The 21,668-nt window shown below is 40.3% G+C and overlaps 1 protein-coding gene and 1 long non-coding RNA gene across 9 annotated transcripts in view; one reads left to right on the plus strand and one right to left on the minus strand.

Moving 5' to 3' along the window:
* The window catches only part of znrf1 (zinc and ring finger 1), a 236,095-nt gene that overhangs the window by 119,254 nt on the left and 95,173 nt on the right, over positions 1-21,668 (plus strand). The window contains exon 3 of one of the 7 annotated variants that reach the window (XM_069901220.1): positions 15,931-20,321. The exons of the other annotated variants lie outside the window; for them this stretch is intronic. Within the exon in view, the coding sequence (XP_069757321.1) occupies positions 15,931-16,061 (131 nt within the window). The 3' untranslated portion in view covers positions 16,062-20,321. Of the gene's footprint in view, positions 1-15,930; positions 20,322-21,668 lie in introns of those variants that run through there. 7 annotated transcript variants of the gene reach the window in all.
* Positions 14,909-21,668, minus strand: part of LOC138744681 (uncharacterized) — a 54,542-nt gene continuing 47,782 nt past the window's right edge. For both annotated transcript variants that reach the window (XR_011345701.1, XR_011345702.1), the window contains one exon: positions 14,909-15,281. This is a non-coding gene — a long non-coding RNA (uncharacterized lncRNA). The remainder of the gene's footprint in view (positions 15,282-21,668) is intronic.

Below are 21,668 nucleotides of genomic sequence, written 5' to 3' on the forward strand. Positions count from 1 at the left end.
TCAATGGGACTAATTGACTTACTTCTATCTCACAAGTATTAAATGATGTGCTTGATTAATTGGTACCTCAGAATTATGAAGTTGTGAGCATACAACAGATCTCAAGTTATTTTGAAATCAGATTGCGCAATCTCTGCAGGACTCATTTCATGGAGGAGAATTGGTATTTGGAGAATACCCATAATATATTCCATAAAATTGTGGGTAGCAGCTCAGGAGTCTATAAATATACATTTCCTTCATGTGTATGGATTGTGCACAAGAGTTAAAAACATGTGACTGATTGAATATGGGGGGGGGGGGTGGGGGGGCAACTGTCTTGCTCACTGTCCAGTTATTCAAGTGACTTGAATACAGACTTGTTACCTCTTGCATTCCATAGGGTTAAGAATCTGGCCTCTTGATTTTTGGAATTTAGATTAATAACAACCTAAATCAGGGAACAAGATTAAAATAAAATGTAGATGTTCGGAAAATTGATGGTTTGATTGACTGACGACAAAAATTTAAATCTGTCGGAAGATGCAGATGGCTGGTCATTTGGGCAGGAAAATGGCAGATAGAATCTGCAGTGTGAGACAACACATTTGTGTAAGTGCAGTAAGGTGAGGGAATGCACAACAAATGAGATGATGCAGAGTGGTTTAGGGGACTATGTTGTAGAGCATTTTTTTTTTCATTCTATACCAAAAAATATTCTGCATATTTTATCTTGTTGAGGCCAACTATAGGGATACTGAAGTATTTCTGAGGCGGTGAATGCTGGCTCAATTTTAACATTTAAGAAGGATTTGGACAGGTATATTTGGGAGAGGTATGGAGGGCTATGGTCAGTGGGACTAGGCAAAAAAAATGTTCAGCATGGACTAGATGGGCCGAAGGCCTGTTTCTCTGCTGTAGTGTTCTATGGTTCTCAGTTGGTTTCTCATATGTTGAGGTGCAACTTGTCTTTTCCCTGAAACCTTGATATATCTGTGTGCTTTTGGCAACCAGAAAGTATCAATTGGGCACATTCCTTGGTGCACAAGGATTGGGAAAAGTTACATCATCCAACTGTCATTACACTCTACTCCATTAAGGAATTATTCATTGACTGTTATAGAACAAAACTCCAGCTTACTGCCAAGCACTATGCAATCCAAAAATGTGTAGTTATCAATATCTCTGGATCTTTGCGCTAACTGATATTCCAGTAAGTCACAAGGTTAAGGAATATCCCAGTTCATTTTCTGATGTGTGGTCTTTGATGACTCAGAGCCACACACATTGGTATTTTTAATATTGGTTTCCTTGTTCCAAAACAAAGCCATTTGAGCTATCTTGTAGTCTGTAGTTGCCAGTACCATGGCAATCATCACAGGTTCTGGCCACATACCATTACACTAATGTTATGGTTTTTAAAGATAACTAATCCAAGGCAAAAGCCAGGCCATGAGTTTTTACATGAAAAGTTACTAACTAATAAAGTTACTCATGTATGAAAGCACAGTCCACGTTTTTGAAACTATATTAATTAACTATATTAATTAATTAAAAGTATTTGTTAAAATTTTAAATTGTAGAAATATTGATCAGCCTCAGAATAGTGTGACTTTATTTCTTTTCTACTGCATTCCCTTTTAATTTTATAAACTTCAACTTCTGTTTGCACCTTCTAATTCTGTCACACAACTAATTTTTAATCATTCCAGTGATGTTGTTCATTCTTTCAATGCCTTGAGCGTAAACTGGTATAGTACTCACAAAGTTTTCCTATTCTTAACCTGTCTCCTTTAGGATGCTCCTTCACATTTTTGATGTACCCATTAGTAAAATGTTGAGTTTTCTCTGCTGTAGTATCAGATTTTTGTTTGATAATTCTTTTGATTGTAGTGGCTTCCTGCATTATTCTAGTAAAGCTGAATGAAGGCTCAAGGACTGCACATCATATTCTGACCAGACACTTGTAGTTTCCTGGATTCAATAATGGATACAACATTTCCAAACTGTCAGCTCACTCCATCCTTGTATCTCCTTTTCTCAATAGGAGATGTTTGCACTTCCTCTTGACATGCCTCTTACTGCTCTATTTTTGAGAGATCAGGCAATTGAGAGCTATAGAAACTGAGAAGAGGAGCGGGGCAAATCAGCCATGATCAAATTGAGTAGCAGAAAAGGCCTTGGGGCCAAATGGCCTCAAACCACTCTTCTCATATTCTTCCACCAAGCAACACAACATTTGTTGCTAATTTTCTAGGTTACAGTGTTATCAAGACCCAAGCCAGCCTTCTCTGCAGCCTGGAACTGGTTTAATTTCTAACTTTCTCCATTTTGTTGATAGGCCATCAACTATAAATCCCAAGTCTGTTCCTCTTTTTCCATGTTCTTCCTGACAGCATTTTCAGTTTGTATTTGATCACTTTGTATGGGAGGAGAAAAATATCAGTACATATTTTTAGCTCCAAGAGAGAGATACAGTAGCTGCAGTGGTGGTGGTGGTGGAGGTGGGGGGGGGGGGGGGGTCCAGGAACATGTCTCTGAAGGCAGTTTTAAGTACTTTTACAGATCACTTCTTGAAAAAAAACCCAGAAAAAATGCTTGTAATTTCAACCACACTAAACTTCTACTTCTTCAAAATGTCTCAACCATAATTTTTCCTTTGTCCTATTCTGAGTGTTATTTTTTTCTTACACAGAAATAAAAAGCTGTTTTCTGTAAGTTGCCAAATAGCCATTTAACTGTTAAAAGTTAGAAAGGGAATCTTGCAGCTTTATGGATTCTGATTTGTGAATCACAGGTCTGTGGACAAGGCAATAAACCAAGAAATATTGGAGGCATGCAAGGATGGAACAGCAGTTATCAAGGGGGACTTTAACATGCACATAGATTTGTTGAATCAGGTGGGTCAAGACAACTTTGAAGAGGACTTCATAGAATGGACAAGTGATGGTTCTCTTGAGCAGTACGTTACTGAACCTACCAGGAAACATGCTATTTTGGATCTAGTCCTGTGCAACAAAACAGGTAAAATTAGCGACCTTATAGATTGGGATCCTCTTGGAAAGAGTGATCACAATATGATTAAACTTCTCATACAAATGGAGGGTTCAGTAGTTTGGTCTAAAACCAGTTTATTATGCCTATACAAGGGGAACTGTAATAGGATGAGGGAGGAGTTAGCCAGGATAGACTGAGGAACAGAAGAAGACTTTTAAAGAGATTTTTCACGGTGCTCAACAAAAATATATTCCAGTTAAAAGTAAGATAGTAAGGGTAGGGACAGTTAGTCTTGGATAAATCAAGAGAACAAGGATGGCATCAAACTAAAAGCTCATGCAAACAAAAGAGCAGTGAGAAACTAAAAGATTGGGGAAGCCTTGAAGAAGCAACAAAGAACCACAAAGCAAGCAATAAAGAAAGAGAAGGTAGAATATGATGAAGAGTTAGTCAAAATTTAATAAAAAAGTTTTTATATTTATATAAAGTGCAAAAAGGGTGGCTAAAGTGAAGGTTAGACCTTTAGAAGAGAAGGGGGAGTTGATTTTGGATAATAAGGAAATGGCTGAGGCTTGGAATAACTATTTTGTGTTGGTATTTACGGTGGAGGACACTTTGAAAGTGCCAAAAAAAGATAGCATGGATGTGATGGGAGGTAAGGACTAGATGTAATAGCTATCACTAAAATGAAAACTTGAGGGTCTAAAAATAGATAAATCCCCTGGTCCTGATGGACCAGGTACTGAAAGAAATGGTAGAAGTTATAGTCGATAACTAACCAAAATTCTCTGGACACATTCTGGTCAGTTGGAAGATGGCAAATGTCACACTATGATTTAAAAAAAAATGTAGGCAGAGTTTGGAAAATGCTTTTTTTTTATTAATTTTTTTTAAATTTTTCACACTATGAACCATACTGACCAAAATACATACAGACATTTTTCTCTTGAATATATAGTATAATTTCTCCCCTTTCCCCCCCTCCCTTCCCTCCCTCCCTCACCCCCCTTCCCATTTATTCAAAGTTCAATTTATAAGATATGTTAAACAATGTCGTCAGTTAATAAAAATAAACAAGAAAATTTTGTCTTTTACTTTTACATACTGAGTCAGTTCATTTCGTTGTCTTCTTCTGTCATTTTAGGTGGTGGAGGTCCCTGGTGGGATTTCTCTATTGTGTTTCATGTATGTTCCCATATTTGTTTGAATATTGTGATGTTATTTCTTAAATTATATTATTTTTCCCAATGGAATACATTTATTTATTTCTATGTACCATTGTTGTATTCACAAGTTGTCTTCTAATTTCCAGGTTGACACAATACATTTTTTTGCTACAGCTAGGGCTATCATAACAAATCTTTTTTGTGCTCCATCCAAATCGAGTCTAAATTCTTTATTTCTTATATTACTTAGGAGGAAGATCTCTGGGTTTTTTGGTATATTGCTTTTTGTGATTTTATTTAATATCTGGTTTAGATCTTGAGTTTGGAAAATGCTTGAAGCTATCACTAAAGAAGAAACAATGAGGCACCTGGAATGAAATGGATCCATCAGGCAGACACAGCATAGACTCAGGAAAGACAGGTCCCATTTAACAAATTCACTGAGTTCTTTGAGGATATAATGAGCATGGTACATAGAGGGGAGCAGATGGACATTATTTACCTAGGTTTCCAGAGGGCATTCAATAAGGTGCTACATAAAAGATGTACAGAAGAGAAGGATGCATGGAATTGGGGTGATGTATTAGCATGGATAGAGATTGGTTAACCAATAAAAAGTAGAGATTTGGGTTCAGGGGTGTTTTTCTGGTTAACAATCAGTGGGGAGTGGGGTGCCACAGGGGTTGGTGCTGGGCCCACAACCTTTCACAATATATGCAAAAGATGAAGAGGGGACAGTGTGTAATTGCATCTAAGTTTGCTGATGACACTAAATTGAGTGGAAAAGCAAATTGGGCAGAGGGTACAGAGAGATATAGATAGGGTCTGGCAATTGGAGTACAATGTTGGCAAATAGGAGGTTATCCACTTTAGAAGGAAAAAAAAAATCAGAATATTTAAATGGAAAACAATTGCAGCATCCAGGACTTGGGAGTGCTTGTGCATGAATCGCAAAAAGTTGATTTGGAGGTGCAGCAGGCTATTTTAAAAAAAAAGCCAAATTGGAATGTTAGTCTTCATTGCTAGAGGGATTGAATTTAAGAGCAAGGAGGTTATGCTGCAACTGTACGAAGTACTGGTGAGATCGCACCTGGAGAACTGCGCGCATTTCTGGTCTTCTTTCTGGAGGAAGGATGTAATGACTTTGGAGGCGGTGCAGAGAAGGTTCACCAGGTTGATTCCAGGGATGAAAGGGTTAGCTTAAGAGGAGAGCCTGAATTGTCTGGGACTGAACTTATTAGAATTTAGAAGAATGAGAAGGGATCTTATAAAATTATGAAAGGCATTGAGATAGGTGGGGGAGACTAGAACTAGGGGACTTAGCCTTAAGATCCAGGGTAATTGAATTAGGACAGAGTTGAAAAGGAACTTCTTTTCCCAGAGGGTGTAAATCTCTGGATTTTTTTCCCCCTTTGATGAAGTGGAGACAACTTCAGTAAATATATTTGACATGGATAGATTTCTACATAGTAAGGGAATTAAAGGATATGGGGAAAAAAGCAGGTAGGTGGAGATGAGCCCATCATCAGATCAGCCATGATCACATTGTATGGTAGATTAGACTCGATGGCCTACTCCAGCGTCTATTTCTTATGTTCTCGTGTTTTATACCTGGCTAGAGAAATGTGGGCATTGAGACAACCATTCGAATTTTGTGAAGCAAAAAAAAAAGAACTGCTAGAGAAACTAAACTGGTTGAGCAGACCTGAAACATTGACAATTCACTTCCCCACCTTAGCTTGATCTGCTGCTTCCAGCAGCTCTTTCCCACTCCATATTCCAGTCTGTGCCATCTCTTTTGATAGCCATTCTTTATTGTAATGGCAACAAAGGCTCATCAAACCACCCAGAAATTCCATGCTTTCCTTAATATGGGCAGTTTATCAGCAGAAAGACTGTGCTTCAAACAATTCTGTACTTCATTCAGTACTTGCCCACTTGAATATTTGTAATTAAAGGGTTGCTAAAGTGGAACAATAATAGCAGAATCAGAATTAATAATCGTGACAATTGTCTGGCCTGTGTGGTCTCCCTGCATCCTGATTAGTCTCAGTCAATTGTAATTGGGCATGATTGTTCATTCCTCAAAAGGGAACACACTGCTACCGTGTTGTGCCCTGTTAAAAAAATGATCGAATTTAGATCAAATAATCTATCTTGTAGCAGTTTAGGAAGCAACAACAAAATGGAGTGGTGAGAAGTAAATGCTCCAGATTATGTAGGTGAGGTAAGAACCAGATTTATTCTGTTACCCCTTTGAAGCCAGTGTTTTTTTTTAAATTGGTCTTAAATATTTTTCCATTAGCATGTTTAGCTGCTACACTTTACTGCTGTACACAAGGTGACATATTGTAGTGGCCCACTCCACAGGCCGACACAGCAAACAATCGTCGAATACGACGATTGGGTAGACAGCATGCAGGATGAGATGCCCACTCCCATAGGCCGCAGGAATAGTGGTCGATCGGCCAATTGCAGCCAGAAGATCACTGGGGGTCCAATCTGGGTCCGTACATCTGGGACAACCAATCAGCAGCTGGCCTCCCTCAAGCCACACCCTGGTGGTGACATGGCTGGCTGCCTATTAAAAGACAGAGCTGCAGCCCAATAAAGTCAGTGTCGATTACACTCCTTTGGTGTGTGATCTTCTTCCTACCTTGAGCTATAACTGTAGTGTCCCCACTATAATATGTTAATTAAATGTAGATATTTTGTGATGCTGATGTTCTTAAAAGATACTATGAGTTTGATGCCCAGAATTGAACAGTCCTTTAGGTGATTATTCTGTGTACTTGTAGATTCCCAAACTTGCTTATCATCCTGGGTCAGTTGTCTGCAAGCTTTTCTTACACTGTCTTACCTCTTCACTCCAATCCAATCCCACCCATCCCTGAGCTATTTTTTTGTTCCATTGTCACTTCTCTCTCCCAGTCATCTGTGAACATGATGCTCATTAATGCTACTCCAACAGAAATTGTTAATTTTCCTGACAAGTTCTCTGGATATGACTCTTAACTCAGAACTGAAACCTGGATGCCAAGGAATTGAAGGCCCTCAGTCAAGAAATATTTTTCCAGCCACCTACTAACCTACCTGGTTTTACTTTTCCCATGCTTATCAACATGCATTACACAAACTGGAATTAATCAGGAGATTACAACCTTCCGGGTCCTGGTCTTTCAGTTTCACTTCAACATCTGCAGTTGAATCCAATGGGACCCAAGGACTGTGGAACTGCAGCCATTCCCACCATGTTGAATTTCATGTTGACCATTACAAGTAGCTACTCCTTTTACCCTCCTAAATATTCTACAATGTGTCTGTAACAACTCTTATCTTGGTCCCAGGAAACCATGGAGACTCATCTCAGTGATTGCAAAACTGCTGTCCCATCCCTCAAATATCAAATTCCTAATAACTTTGCATTTCCATACTTTGTCTCTTTATGTAGTGATTTGTTTGCCAATGCTGTTCATGGGATCCCAACTGCTCTCCTCAAAAATTCACTGACAAGATGTGCAGGCCTTTCCTCTTTTTCACCTGCTTTGCATTCTCCAAAATTCTCACCACTCCTGTGATCCTATAATGATCTCAGCTGCGCTTCAGAAATCTTTTCAGTTCCTCTAACATCCTGAGATTAACCCAGGATGTGGAGCATGCAGAACTTCCCACAAGGCACAGGATGAACAGATAATGGTCCTCAGCTGTCCCATCACTGGAGACTAGAACTTCAGTATCTCCTCACATCTACTTGTTATTCAGTTATGTACATTATTTTGTTTTTCAGTTCGTTAATTTTGTATCTCATTCAATGCCTTAATCATTTATGCATTATGTGCTGTTGCCTCTTGGTTTAATGCAGGTCATCTCCTTTCTTCTCCTTCTGGTCTGATTTCCCTCCAAATTGATGCTGCTAATCCTGTTATCAGTTTCACTCAGCCTTTGTGTGCATCTGGCATGTTTGAAAAGGAATTGACACAAGGAAATAGGATTAGCATTGGTATTTCTTCCATTTTGAATACTTTTTTTTGTTACGTCTCCATGGGTTCCTAGTTGCAAGTAATAAAGACTGCTTTCCTTTTAAGATGTGTTCTAGTTGTACAGTTTTTTGGAGGTGGTATCATCTTTTTAGTAACAGCTTCAGTTAGTCATTGATCCTCAAGTATATATTTAATTTAAAATGAGAGCATGTATTTTAAGGTTCCTTGGGTTCAAACTATGACATGGATTTGAATTTTTTTTTGTGGTGAAGAAATTTCATTCCATTCATTCATTGTTTGCAGCCAAGCCCTCAGCAAGAACCTGTTAAGTGCAATCACCAGATTGCTGTATTTGGTGTTTCATGCAGCTGTATGAACAAAATCAGCATTTAAAAGGTAAAATTTTCCCCAGTCTTTCCTGTACCTCAAGAAATATTTTGATTTTTTTTGGCAGTCTTGGAGATGCAGCTCTTGGAGGGTCCTGTACTTAGAACATTACATCACAGAAACAGGTCCTTCTGGACTGTGACGGACTCTTATTCTGCCTAGTCCCATTCTGCACCCAGTCCTTACCCCATCTGCGTACCCATCCAAATTCTTCTTAAATATTAAAACTCTGTGTGAAGAAGTTTCCACTAATGTTCCCCTTAAACTTTTCCCCATCCACTGAACATCAGTGGAAAAAGCTTACTTGCAATTACTCTATCTATACCAAAAATGCACACAATATTCCAAATTTGGGCTCACCAATGTCTTGTACAACTGGACCATAACATTACAACTCCCATACATAATACTTTGATTTATGAAGGCCAATGTGCCAAAAACTCTTTAAAACCCTGTCTACCTGTGACACCACTTTCAGGGGTTGATGTATCTGTATTCCCAGATTCCCCCTGTTCTACTAAACACCTCAGTTTCCTTCTGTGTATGTCCTTCCAAAATGCAACAGTTACTTATCTGCGGGTGGCAAGGTTAGCACAACGCTGTTGCCAGCAATTGGAACCAGGGCTCAAATCCAGTGCGGTCTGTAAGGAGTTTGTATGTTCTCCCAGTGTCTGCTTAGGTTTCCTCCATTCAAAACGTACCGGGGATGTAGGTCAATTGGGTGTAATTGGGCGGCTCAGGCTCATGGGCCAAAAGGGCCTGTTACCGTGCTTTATGTCTAAATTTAAAATTAAATTCCATCTGCTATTATGCAGCACATTTTTCCAGCTGGTCCAGATCTCTCTGCAGGCTTTGAAAGCCACTACACATCTAATCTTTGTATGATCTGCAAACTTTCTGATCCAATTTCCCAAAATATCATCTAGATCATTGATATGGATGACAAAACAACAATGGGCTCAGCACTGATCCCCGAGGCACACCACTAGTCACAGGTATCCAGTCTGAGAGGTAATCATCCACTACCAATCTCTGGCTTCTACTGTAAAGCCAATGTTGAATCCAACTTACTATCTCACCATGTAATCAGGGTGAAGAAACTTCCCTTGTGGAACCTTGTTAAAGACTTTAGTAAAGGCCATGAAGGCAAGATCCACCGTCTTTCCTTCATCATTCTTCCTGGTAACCTTGAAAAAGTCTATAAGATTGGTTAGACAGGACCTACCACATACGAGCTATGCTGTCTATCCTTCATCAATTCCTGACTATGCAAATACTTGAATATCCGATCTCTTGGAACACCTTCCAATAACTTACCTACTACTGATGTCAGGCTCACCATCCTATAATTTTCTAGGTTATATTTGGAACATTTTTTAAAACAACACAACACGAAGTATCCGCCAATCCTATAGCATCTCACGCATAGCTAAGGAAATTTTAAATGCATCTACTAGGGCCCTTGCACTTTCTATACTTAGCCTCCCTCAAGGTCCAAGGGAGGACCTTGTCAAGCCCTGGGGATTTATCTACCCTTATTTGCTTTAAGACAGTAAGCACCTCTTTTTTCATCTTTATGGGTTCTGTGACCTCACTGCTTCTTTACCTTACTTCCCTAGACTCCATGCCAGTTTCCTGATACAAAAAAACCATTCAAGATCTCTTCCACCTCTTTTGGATCCATATATAGCTAACCACTCATTTCCAAGGACTAATTTTGTCTCTTAGTATCCTTTTGCTCTTAATATACCTGTAGCATTTACCTTTTAGACGTCCTGATTTCCTTCTCAAGTTTTTCCTTGCATTTTTTATTCTCAAGTACTTCATTTGCTCCTTCATGCCTATACTTGCTGTACACCCCTCTCTTCTTCTTAACCAGATTGCCAATATCTCTTGAAATCCAAGGTTCCCAATGCCTGTCAAATTTGCCTTTAATTCTGACAGGAACATGCAAACTCTGCACTCTCAAAATTTCACCTTTGAAGGCCTTCCACTTACAGAGCACGTCCTTGCCAGAAAACCTATCCCAATCTATGCTTTCAAGATCCTCTCAAAATTGATCTTTCTCCAATTTAGTATCTTAACCCAAGGTCCAGACCTAACCTTATTCAGAATTATCTTGAAACTAATGGCATTATGATCACTGTCTCATTCCCCAACAGTATTGCACTCACTCTAATCAAACTCTATGCTCGTTTGCCTTTCATACAATACTCCTGGCATTGAAATAGATGCACCTGAGGATGTTATTTCCACCATGCACAACTCTTTGATTACTGTCTTTCTATGCAGCCGAAACACCTTTTATCTCCACCACTCAACAAATCTGCTCTGACATTCTGGTTTCCATCTCCTTGCAAATCTAGTTTAAAGTCGTTCCCCTCCCTCCCAGATCAGCACTTGCAAACCTTCCTGCAAGAAAATTGGTCCCCCTCCAGTTCAAAGAGCCCAATCATCCATAAATTTGAAACCCTCCCTCCTGCACCATCTCTTCAGCCATGTGCCAAACTGAATTATTCTCCTATTTCTAACCTCACGAGGATGTGGTACAGGTAGCAATCCTGAGATCACAACTGTAGAAGTCCTGTTCTTTAACTTTGCACCTAACTCCCTGAACTCTATTTGCAGGACCTCATTACCCTTCCTGCCCATGTCCTTGGTCCTGCATGGTCCAAAACATCCAACGTTTCTCCCTTCCTCTTGAGGATGTCATGAACTCAATCAGAGATATCCCAGACCCTAGCACCTGAGAGGCAATATTACCATATGAGATTCTCAATCTTTTCCACAGAACATCTCACCTGTTTTCTTAACTATGGAATCACTCATCATTACAGCTCACCTCTTCTCCCTTCTTAGCTACAGGGTCAGACTCTGTGTCAGAGACATGACCACTGTGGCTTGTCCTTGTTAGGTTCCCCCACCCTCCAACAGTATCCAAAATGTTGTATATGCTATTGGTGGGAATGGCCACTGAGGTGTCCTGTACTGACTGCCTTTACCTCTCTTGTCATCCAGCTACCTTCCTCTTGCTTTCTAGGTGTGATTACATCCCTGTTGTTCCAGTCTATCCCCCCCCTCAGCCTCCCTAATGATCTGGAGTTCAGTTCCAATTTCCTCACAATGTTTGAGAAGAGCTGCAGCTGGATGTACTTCTTACAAAAATCACCAGGGACACTGTTGGCTTCCCTGACTATTCACTTTCTGCAAGAGGAGCATATCCCTGCCTTGGCGGCCATTTCCACGATCTGTGAAGTAAAGAAAAAATAAAAACCAGACCTGACCATACCTTTGTCTTCTTGCTGACTCCTTTTGTTCCTCAATAGGGTTGTCACCAAAACCCTTGTTCCTCTCTTACACTAGTTGTTCCACTTCCCTTTATTGGCCACTGCTAATTAGCCAATGGAGAAATTTAAGCTAGTGCCTACTTTTCCCAGTGTTTTGTAAACACTCCTCTTCTCATTCTAAATCCCTCTCTCACAACTACTAATGAGAAAATAACAAGCACATGCCTTTTTCCACAGCTTACCACTAACATGCCATGGGTGGTTCAGAATTCATCATCTTCTCCTGATCACTTGGGTAAAACTCTTGAGTGAAAATGCATTCAGGTGTCTTTGGAATCTTGCCAATCTGTCAGTACAGGTGTATGGCAATATTGAAAATTGTAAATATGCATTCTCAGAGTGAAAGACTTCCTCCTGCTGCACACATCAAAAAGAAAATTGAGGGCATGATTTAGAGTCTAGATCTTTAAGGAATGCTTATTAATCATTGGTGATAGCTGATTTTTTTCCATATTTTCTTATGTTTGAAGGAGATTACTTTATTCCATCAAGTCTATGCCACCTCACTGAACTATTCCATTTGCCCAATATTTCCCTGTAACCTATTCTCCCCATATTCCCACAAAATGTTACCACCCTTCTACATTTCATAATAGCCAATTAACCTCTCAGCCTAGATATCTTTCTCATCTGGCAGGAAACCAAAGCACCTGTTAAGATTCACATTTTTTGGGGGTGGGTGGGGGGTTACATGCAAGCTCTAAGCAGGCAGCACTGGAGGTCAGAATTGAACTGGGTTGTTAGAGCTGTGAGGCACTGGCTCCACCCTATGAATCTCTATATTAAATGAGAGGGAAACCAGCCACCAAAAAGGTGAGTATCCTCAATTTCTTATGCTTATTTATGTTCAATTACATGCAATTTATGTTCAAAGCTGCCTTCACAACATCTGTTAGCTGACTGTGATAGCTGGAGAACTTCCTCTAGTTTGCTGTCTCTCCTATCTGTGGGAACAAGATATCCTGGACGAATGTATTGTCATATTTTGAGAGGTGGGGGACAGTTGAGCTTTTGTTGAGGTGACAACGAAGATGGGGCATGACCAGGATATAAAGTGGAAGTTGAATATTAGCAGTGGCTATATGAATGATGACACATTAATGGAGACTGATATGAGCACATACAATATGAAGGGTACAATGTGTTTTATCAATTAATCAATCAATTGATGGCAAGATTAGGCATGCACATCAGCTAATTTGTGAATAAGCCTTTACTGATCCGTTAAGATCATTAGATGACTTCTTCCATTGAATCCAGGAGCAGTTGAGTTGAAACTACTTCAGGAAAATGTACTGTTCAGAAACGGGGATGCAGGTGTCACTACTAATTGGATTCATGTGCATGCATTGGTTACAGTAGTTGAGAGAGGATTTCAATATCAGTCTGGGAGTTAAGCATCCTCAACAATAAATGATTTACTAGATCTCTAGGCCATGTATGCACCCTTCCAGTGCCTCTCAGGAGACTTTTTTTGTGATAGATAGTACCATGGCATGACATCTTGAGATACCTTGCAATTATCTTCAACCATACAGATATCCGAAGGGTACTTTTGTAGTGTCAATTGCAAACTCTGTGTGCTTTATTATGATGCTCAGCAGTTGTGAAAGTGCATTTGTGTCATCAACCATGACTGGAAGGAGTAGAAATGAACACAAAATGCAATAAATACTCAGCAGATTAGCCAGGATCAGTGAATGTGTCAATATAACAATTCCAGTGCTCTCTGCAAGTTTGCTTATCACACCACACTTGTTGGCAAAATCGTAAATGGCAATGAGGAAGTCTATTAAGAGGGAGATAGATCTGCTCTATGAGTGGTGTCGCATCAACAACCTTGTGCTCAACATTGGCAAAACCATGGAGATGATTGTGGACTTCAGGAGGGAGTCAGGGGAACACGACCCCAGTCCTCATCGAGGGCTCAGTAGTGGAGAGGGTCAAGAACTTCAAATTCCTGGGTGTCAACATCTCCGAGAGTCTGTCCTGCAGCCTCCATGTTGATGCCATCACAAAGAGGGCTCACCAGCGGCTAATCTTTGTGAAGTGTCTGAGGAGATTTGGTATGTAAATATTCCATTATTGTCACATACTATAGTTAGAATGTACCATACAAGAGATTCTTTAACTTTGTCTACTGTAAGGAAGACAGAGAGTCGCCACTTTGTCCAGCGCCCCTCACAGAAATGAGGCCCCAGTGAGGAACAAACTTGCAACCCAGGGATTACAAGACTAGTGCTCTAACCATTGAGCTATCGGAGCCTTGACCATGAAGACTCTCGAAAACTTCTACAGGTGTACCATGGAGACCATTCTGGCTCGCTGCATGGAGGTACCAAATCTCAACACAAGAAAAACCTCCAGAGGGTTGTTAACTTGACGTGTGGCATCCCAGGTGCCAGGCTCAACTTCATTAAGGGCATCTACATGAGGCGGTGTTTTAATAAAAGCAGCCTCTATCCTCCCACCACCCAGACCATGCCCTCTTTACTCTGCTACCATCGGGAAAAAAGTACAGGAGCCTAAAGATGAGCACTCAATGGCACAAGGACAGCTTCTTCCCCACTGCCATCAGATTCCTGAATGATCAATAAACCAAAGACATTGCCTTGCTTATCATGCACTACTATTTTTAATTTTTTAATATTATTGTTGTAAGATGGTTTATAATATGAATGTTTGCACTAGGTTGCTGCCAAAAAACGTCGAATTTCATGACTTGTTCATGACAGTAAATTCTGATTCTTATCTTCCTTCAATACATTACAGGTTAGTTTGGATATTCCAGGATACCCTCTGCTTTTTGCCTTTTTTAGGTCAAAGGAAATGGCTAAAATGGATTCCCTTAAAGTTGTGCCGACTGTAAGATTGATTGTGTGTTACAAGCTGGACATCCTTTCAACTGGACCTGGATAATAGGATCAATCAGGCATTAGCAATTTGCTGAATGTTGTATACATTGCCATGAACATCAGAAATGAATATTGAGATGCTAGGTTAATATTAATCATGTTTAATAAAGAAAATTCATCCACACAAAATACTGCTGTGTGATCATTCAAAAGTTCAAAGTTCAGATTTATTGTCAGAGTATATACATGACATTACATACAACTTTAAGATGAGAAAGTAAAGGTGCTGACTTCATGATGACATTAGTGTGTCAGATCCAGGAAAGATCCTTCAAGATGTTGACTCTCAGGAATTTAAATTTGCTCAGCCTTTCTACCTCTGATCCTCAAATGATCACTGGATTGTACACCTCTGGTTTTCCCTTCCTAAAGTCCATGATCTGCTTCTTTGTTTAGGTGACATTGAGTGCGAGGTTGTTGTTGTTGCACAATTCAGCCAGGTTTCAATCTCCCTCCTGTATGAAGACTCATCGCCCCTTTTTATGTGACCGTGTGGTTTAATAATTTCTTCTGAAAAATAATGCAAAAATTGAATTCAAACCAGGTTAATACTTAAGAAAAAACTTGTTTAAAATGTAAGGAACAATCAATCGTTGGTTGGTCTGTTGTAGATTAACTCAGTTGGATTGTACTCTCTTTTGATGACTGAGTTGTTGTGCATCACTATAAGGTGATGGGCTTGTAATTTTATTTTTATTGTGCCGCGACTAAAAGAAGTAATGTTTGCTGCATTCTCATGGGAGCAGAATGATATTAGATTTACTTGCTTGGCTACTTAATATGTGCAGTCTACCTTATGGAACAAGAGCTGGAGCTAGGTCATGGTCATCAATGACAAAAGCACTTGTATCGACCCCATTCCTGCCAATCTGAGTAGATTTGTGGGTATATACCGAAGATGCACTGTGCATGTAAAAGATGGCAACCTAAGTCCATCACATTTGGTCGAAAGAATGGGCATAAAGATGGGAGTTGGAAAAAATTTTTATTGGTCATTTGAGTTACACCCATTGAACCATTGAATATCAACTGCCAATAGCACTGACTTTCATAAGTTGATTTCTCGAATTATAAGAGACAGAAACAACCTCTTGTTTAGATTGAGTAGTGATCAATGACTCTTCCCCCACCCCACCCCAATAATCTGTTACCATTGTAGAGGACTTCAATCAGGCCAACATGAAGTCTCTAAAGTCCTACCATCAACATGTCCCCTGCGAGACCAGAGGAGTCAACACATTCTACCACTGCTACACTACCATGAAGAATGCCTACCGAGCCATCCCATGACTGGAAGTCGGCAAGTTTAATCACCTAGCCGTACTTCTCTTGGCGTACTAGACACTGAGGACGACAGCACCAGTGGTGAAGACGGTGAAAGTATGGTCGAGGGAGGCGGAGGAGAGCCTGCAGGTTTGCTTTGAAACAGTGGACTGGACTATATTCGTTAATTCACCCTTACACCTGAATGAATATGCAAAATATGACACAGACTTCATCAAAACCATGCACCCAAATAGAAATCTTGGATGAATCAGAAGATTCTCAACCTGCTGAGGGCAAGATCAAAGGGCACTTAGACCAGTGATCCAGATCTCTACAAGAAGTCCAGGTACAGCTTGCGTAAAGCTATCTCAGCAACAAAGAAGCAATTCTGGAGGAAGCTAGAGCCAGATACCTACCAGCGATGGCAGGGATTGCAGGCCATTACATCCTACAAAGGAAAGGCAACCATCACAAATGGCTATAATGCTTCACTACCCAATAAGTTGAACACTTCCTTTGCCTGCATTGCGAAGGAGAACTCCACTGCGTCTACAAGAATCTCTGTAAAAGTTGAGGACCCCTGTGATATCTGTCTCTGAGGCTGATGTCAGAACATCATTCAAGAGGGTGAACTCTTGCAAGGCATCGGGCCCTGATGGCGTACCTGGCAAGCCACTGAAAATTTCTGCCAACCAATTAGACAGAGTTTTCATGGACATTTTCAATCTTACTGCTGCAGTCGGAGGTTCTCACCTGCTTGAAATCATCCTAGTGCCCAAGAAGAGTAGAGTGATTTCCCTCAACAACTATCGCCCAGTAGCCCTCACATCTACTGTGATCAAATGCTTTGAGAGGTTGGTCATGGCTAGAATGAACATATACCTGTCTTGGGTAAACTTGTACCTCTCATTTTGTTCATTTTAGATTGGTCACAGTGTTTGAGCTACCGAAAGAAAGTAGACACACACACACACTGAGAGCAGTTCAGTTTATACAAGTCTTTATTACTAAATCTAAAGCTGAATTCACACTACAATATGCAAGCCCTTCCCAATTATACTTAGCAATGCCTGGACTGGTCCCAACTGCGAAAGCGACGCAACGACTGCACACTTGTAGTAGGTTGTCTGGGCACCGGTAGCAGCTTCTCCACCTCCCCGGACCGGGATGTTGGTTGGAATCCTGAAGTTCTTCTTCTTGCTGAGATATGTTGCCACCTCTTGGAGAGTCTCAAACTTCAGCATTGGGACCATGGCTTATATTAACCAAAAGTTGTTTACTTCAGATCTTGTCTCTTTGAACAAATGATTTAATTATCTTCAAGGTCTCCTGACAGTCTGCGACCATCAAAAGACAACTGCATCTCTGGGCCTCATGGTGGAAGTTTGGTAATGTCTACTGATTCATATGCATCCCCGGGCCCCATAGTGTAAATTTAGATGATGTCTTCTAATGCAACTGCATCCCTTCTTGCATAAGCTGATCTAAATCCTCCATTTGATCAAATGCTTTGAGAGGTTGGTCATGGCCAGAATGAACATATACCTGAGTAAAGAACTGGACCTACTGCAATTCTCCTACTGTCACAATCACTTCATAGGAATATAATGTCACTGGCTCTCCACTCCGTTTTGGATCATGCAGAAAACAGCAACTCATACATACGGCTGCTCGCCATCAACTATAGCTCAGCCTTCAGCCTCATTATTCCCTCAGTGCTGGTCATCAAGTTCCAAACCCTGGGCCCTGCACCCATTTCTGCAACTGGATCCTTGACTTCCTCATTGGAAGACCCCAGTCAGTGTGAATTGGAAATGATGTCTCCTCCTCACTCTCACAGGTGCACTTCAAGGATGCGTGCTTAGCTCACTGCTTTACTCTCAATTCACCCATGAGTGTGTGGCCAGGGACAATTCCAATGCTATCTACAAACTTTCCAATGACACCACAATTGCCAGCATAATCGCAGATGGCAATGCAGAAACACACAGGAGGGAGATAGTTCAGCTAGTTGAGTGGTGTCACAACAACAACCTTGTGCTCAAGATTAGCAAAACCAAGGAGATGATTGTGGACTTCAGGAGAACACAAACCAGTTCTTATGGAAGTGTGAGCAGTGGATAGGGTCAAGAACTTCAAATTCCTGGGTGTCAACATCTCTGAGGATCTGTCCTGGAGCCTCCATTGTTAATGCAATCATGAAGAAGACTCACTGGCAGCTATACTTTGTGAGGAGTTTCAGGAGATTCGGTATGTCACCAAAGACTCTTGAAAACTTCTTCATGTGTAGCATGGAGAGCATTCTGGCTGGTTGCATCATTGTTTGGTATGGAGCTGCCAAACCTCAGGACAAGAAAAAAACTTCAGAGGCTTGCTAACTTGACCTGTGACATCAGAGGCACCTGTCTTCATTCCATCAAGGATATCTACAAGAGGTGCTGCTTTAAGAAAGCAGCCTCTATTCTCAAGAGCTCCCTCCACCCAGGCCATGCCAGGAGACAGAGACAGATACATGCCAACTATGGCAGGGAGTGCAGGCCATTAGAGCCAATAAAGCGAGGGCAAACAATATAAATGGCTTTGATGCTTCATTACCCAATGAGCTGAACACCTTCTATGCCCACTTTGAGAAGAAGAACCAAACTGTGCCTACTAGAATCGCTGAAAAGGCTGAGGACCCTGTGATATCAGAACATTATTCAAAAGGGGGAGCCCTTGCAAGGCATCAGGCCCTGATGGTGTACCTGGCAGAGAACTAAAAATCTGTGCCAACCAATTAGCTGGATTGTTCATGGACATTTTCAACCTCTCATTGCGGCAGTCAGAGGTTCCCACCTGCTTCAAAAGAACATCAATCATCCCAGTACCCAAGAAGAGTAGAGTGAGCTGCCTCAATGACGATCGCCCAGTAGCACTAACTTCTACTGTGATGAAATGCTTTGAGAAGCTGGTCATGACCAGAATTAACACATATGTAAGCAAAGATCTGGACCCACTGCAATTTGCCTTTTGTCACAAATGCTCCGCAGCAGATGTAATATCACTGGTTCTATACTCAGCTCTGGATTACCTTAAAAACTGCAATTCATACATACGGCTGCCTTTCATAGACTAAAGCTCTGTCTTCAATACCATTATTCCCTCAGTGCTGGTCAAGAAGCTACAAACTCTAGGCCTCTATACCCCCCACCCCCCTCCACAACTGGATCCTTGACTTTCTTATTGGAAGATTACCGTCAGTACGAATTGCAAACAACGTCTCCTCCTCACTGATCATCCACACAGGCGCACCCCAAGGTTGAGTGCTTAGCCCACTGCTCTACTCGTTATACATTCATGACTGTGTGGCCAGGCACAATTCCAATGCTATCTACAAGTTTGCCGATGACCCCATAGTTTTCGGCAGAATCAAAAATGGCAACAAGGAAGCGTACAGGAGGGAGATAGATCAGCTCGTTGAATGGTGTAACGACAACAACAACAGCTGGCGCTGCCGAACTTCAGCAAAACCAAGGAGATAATTGTGGACTTCAGGGCAACACCAGGGCTTAGTAGTGGAGAGGGTCAAGAACTTTAAAATTCCTGGGTGTCAACATCTCTAAGGATCTATCCTGGAGCCTCCAGGTTGATGCAATCACAAAGAACGCTCACCAGCAGCTATACTTTGTGAGTCGTAAACTTCTACAGATGTTCCATGGAGAGCATTCTGGGTGGTTTCTTCACTGCCTGGTATGGAGATGCCAATTCTCAGGAGAAGAATAAACTCCAGGGGGTTGTTCACTTGGCCTGCGACATCACAGGCACCAGACCACTCCATTGAGGACATCTACATGAGGCAGTGTCTTTTATTTAAAAAAAAGCCTCCATTCTCAAAGACCCCCCCTCCCTCCACCCACACCACCTGGGCATACCCTCTTCACTCTGCTACCATCAGGAAAAAGTTACAGGAGCCTGAAGATGAGCACTCAGCGGCACAAGGACAGTTCCCCCTCTGCCATCAGGTTCCTGAATGAACAATGAACTATAGACACTACCTTTTTCTTGCTCTATTTTCATTTATTTTGTAAGGTGGTTTATATAAATGTTTTCACTGTGATGCTGCTACAGAATAAATTTTGTGACGTGCTCATAACAAATTCTGATTCTGTTGGGGAGAGTGCATGAAGTTTATTGTGAGTTACTTTGTATGAAATCTATTTTTTCCTGGAAATATATGTATACAAGTTGTTTCTATTTGATGTCCTGTTTCATGCAACATTGACTCAATTTGTGTTTAATTTCCTTCCTGTTACTGATATTCTTTTGTACCAAATGGAAAGAGAATAACTAATTCAGGATTAAATGATCTATAATTATGTACTTGCTGTATAAAACCTTCATAACCAATAATGATCTTAAAATTAAAATTATTAAAATTAAAAGGATTAAAATTAAGACCAGCAATTTTTTTTCACCTGGAAATTTCAAGACTGCTTTTACAACTTCTGAAGTTGTCATTTCTGGAATGCAGACTACCTTTTGCTTACCTTATAATATGAACAATTTCAAGCATCCAATTGATTTTCCTTACTTTTTAATCATCTTTTTATAATATTTTAAGTATTTCTCCAGTGACATTGAGCAGAAATGATAGAATTCTCATTTCTTCAGGGATACTAGCATTATGGACCGAACGCCTTTGGGTACACAAATCAATAAACATGCGTGTAAAGGTACAAAAAAATTAAAATGGTAATGTAATGTGATTTGTCAAAGTTTTTGGAATATGTAACTGAAGAAGATATTTATTTTTGTTTGCATAGAGTATTAATGAAGCTCTATCATGCTTTTTGTTTTTAATTTGGGTTCTGTATCACAGGAAGAAAGTGTTACAGTTGGCAGAGATGTCATATATATTCATCAGAATTAGGGCCTGACAGGTAGTGTCAATAGAACTATCCTTGCCTTTGTTTCAAGCCTCATCCAAGAGAATTAAGAACAAAATTTATGACTGTTGTCACTATCCTCCTTTATATAATCACTTGGAGAGACTAGAATGTTGTTGTTGTTTATGATTCATTCAAGAAAAAAATCCATACTAAAGTTGAGTTGAGTTTTCCATGATTTATATCAGTTACTATATTATTACAACTTTTTTATATGGTACTAAAACAATGATAAAACAATTAAACAATGCTTAAAATGGTGAATAAAAGTTTTCGGACTAATTCAAGTCTTTCCATCTTTGCAGAACAAAAGAAATCAACACTAGCTGTTATCTCAAACACACAGCAAGCTGCCTATAACCTTGAAGCTGGCTGTTATTTGGAGACAACATGAAATATGCCAATGTCTACTGGCTGTTTGCAACTTATATTTCATTTTAACCCTTCAATACCAGCCCCTAATTACTATATTACAAAGAAAAATTAAACATAGTAGTATATATTGGTTAAATATTCAAAAGAAAGTGAAAGTCAATGATCAAAGCTTTCTGCTTCTTGAAAAGTCAGATGTTGGTAATTGGTCTGTTCAGAAAGCCAGTTTTAGTCTTAATCCAAATTTAATGTACAAGTCCATTTTTTTTTTTGGCCTGAATAGTATCAACAATCTTCCCCATCAACCAGGAATTTCAAGGCACTGAATGATCCG

Source organism: Narcine bancroftii, chromosome 10, assembly GCF_036971445.1.
Source record: "Narcine bancroftii isolate sNarBan1 chromosome 10, sNarBan1.hap1, whole genome shotgun sequence".
Lineage (NCBI taxonomy): Eukaryota > Metazoa > Chordata > Chondrichthyes > Torpediniformes > Narcinidae > Narcine > Narcine bancroftii.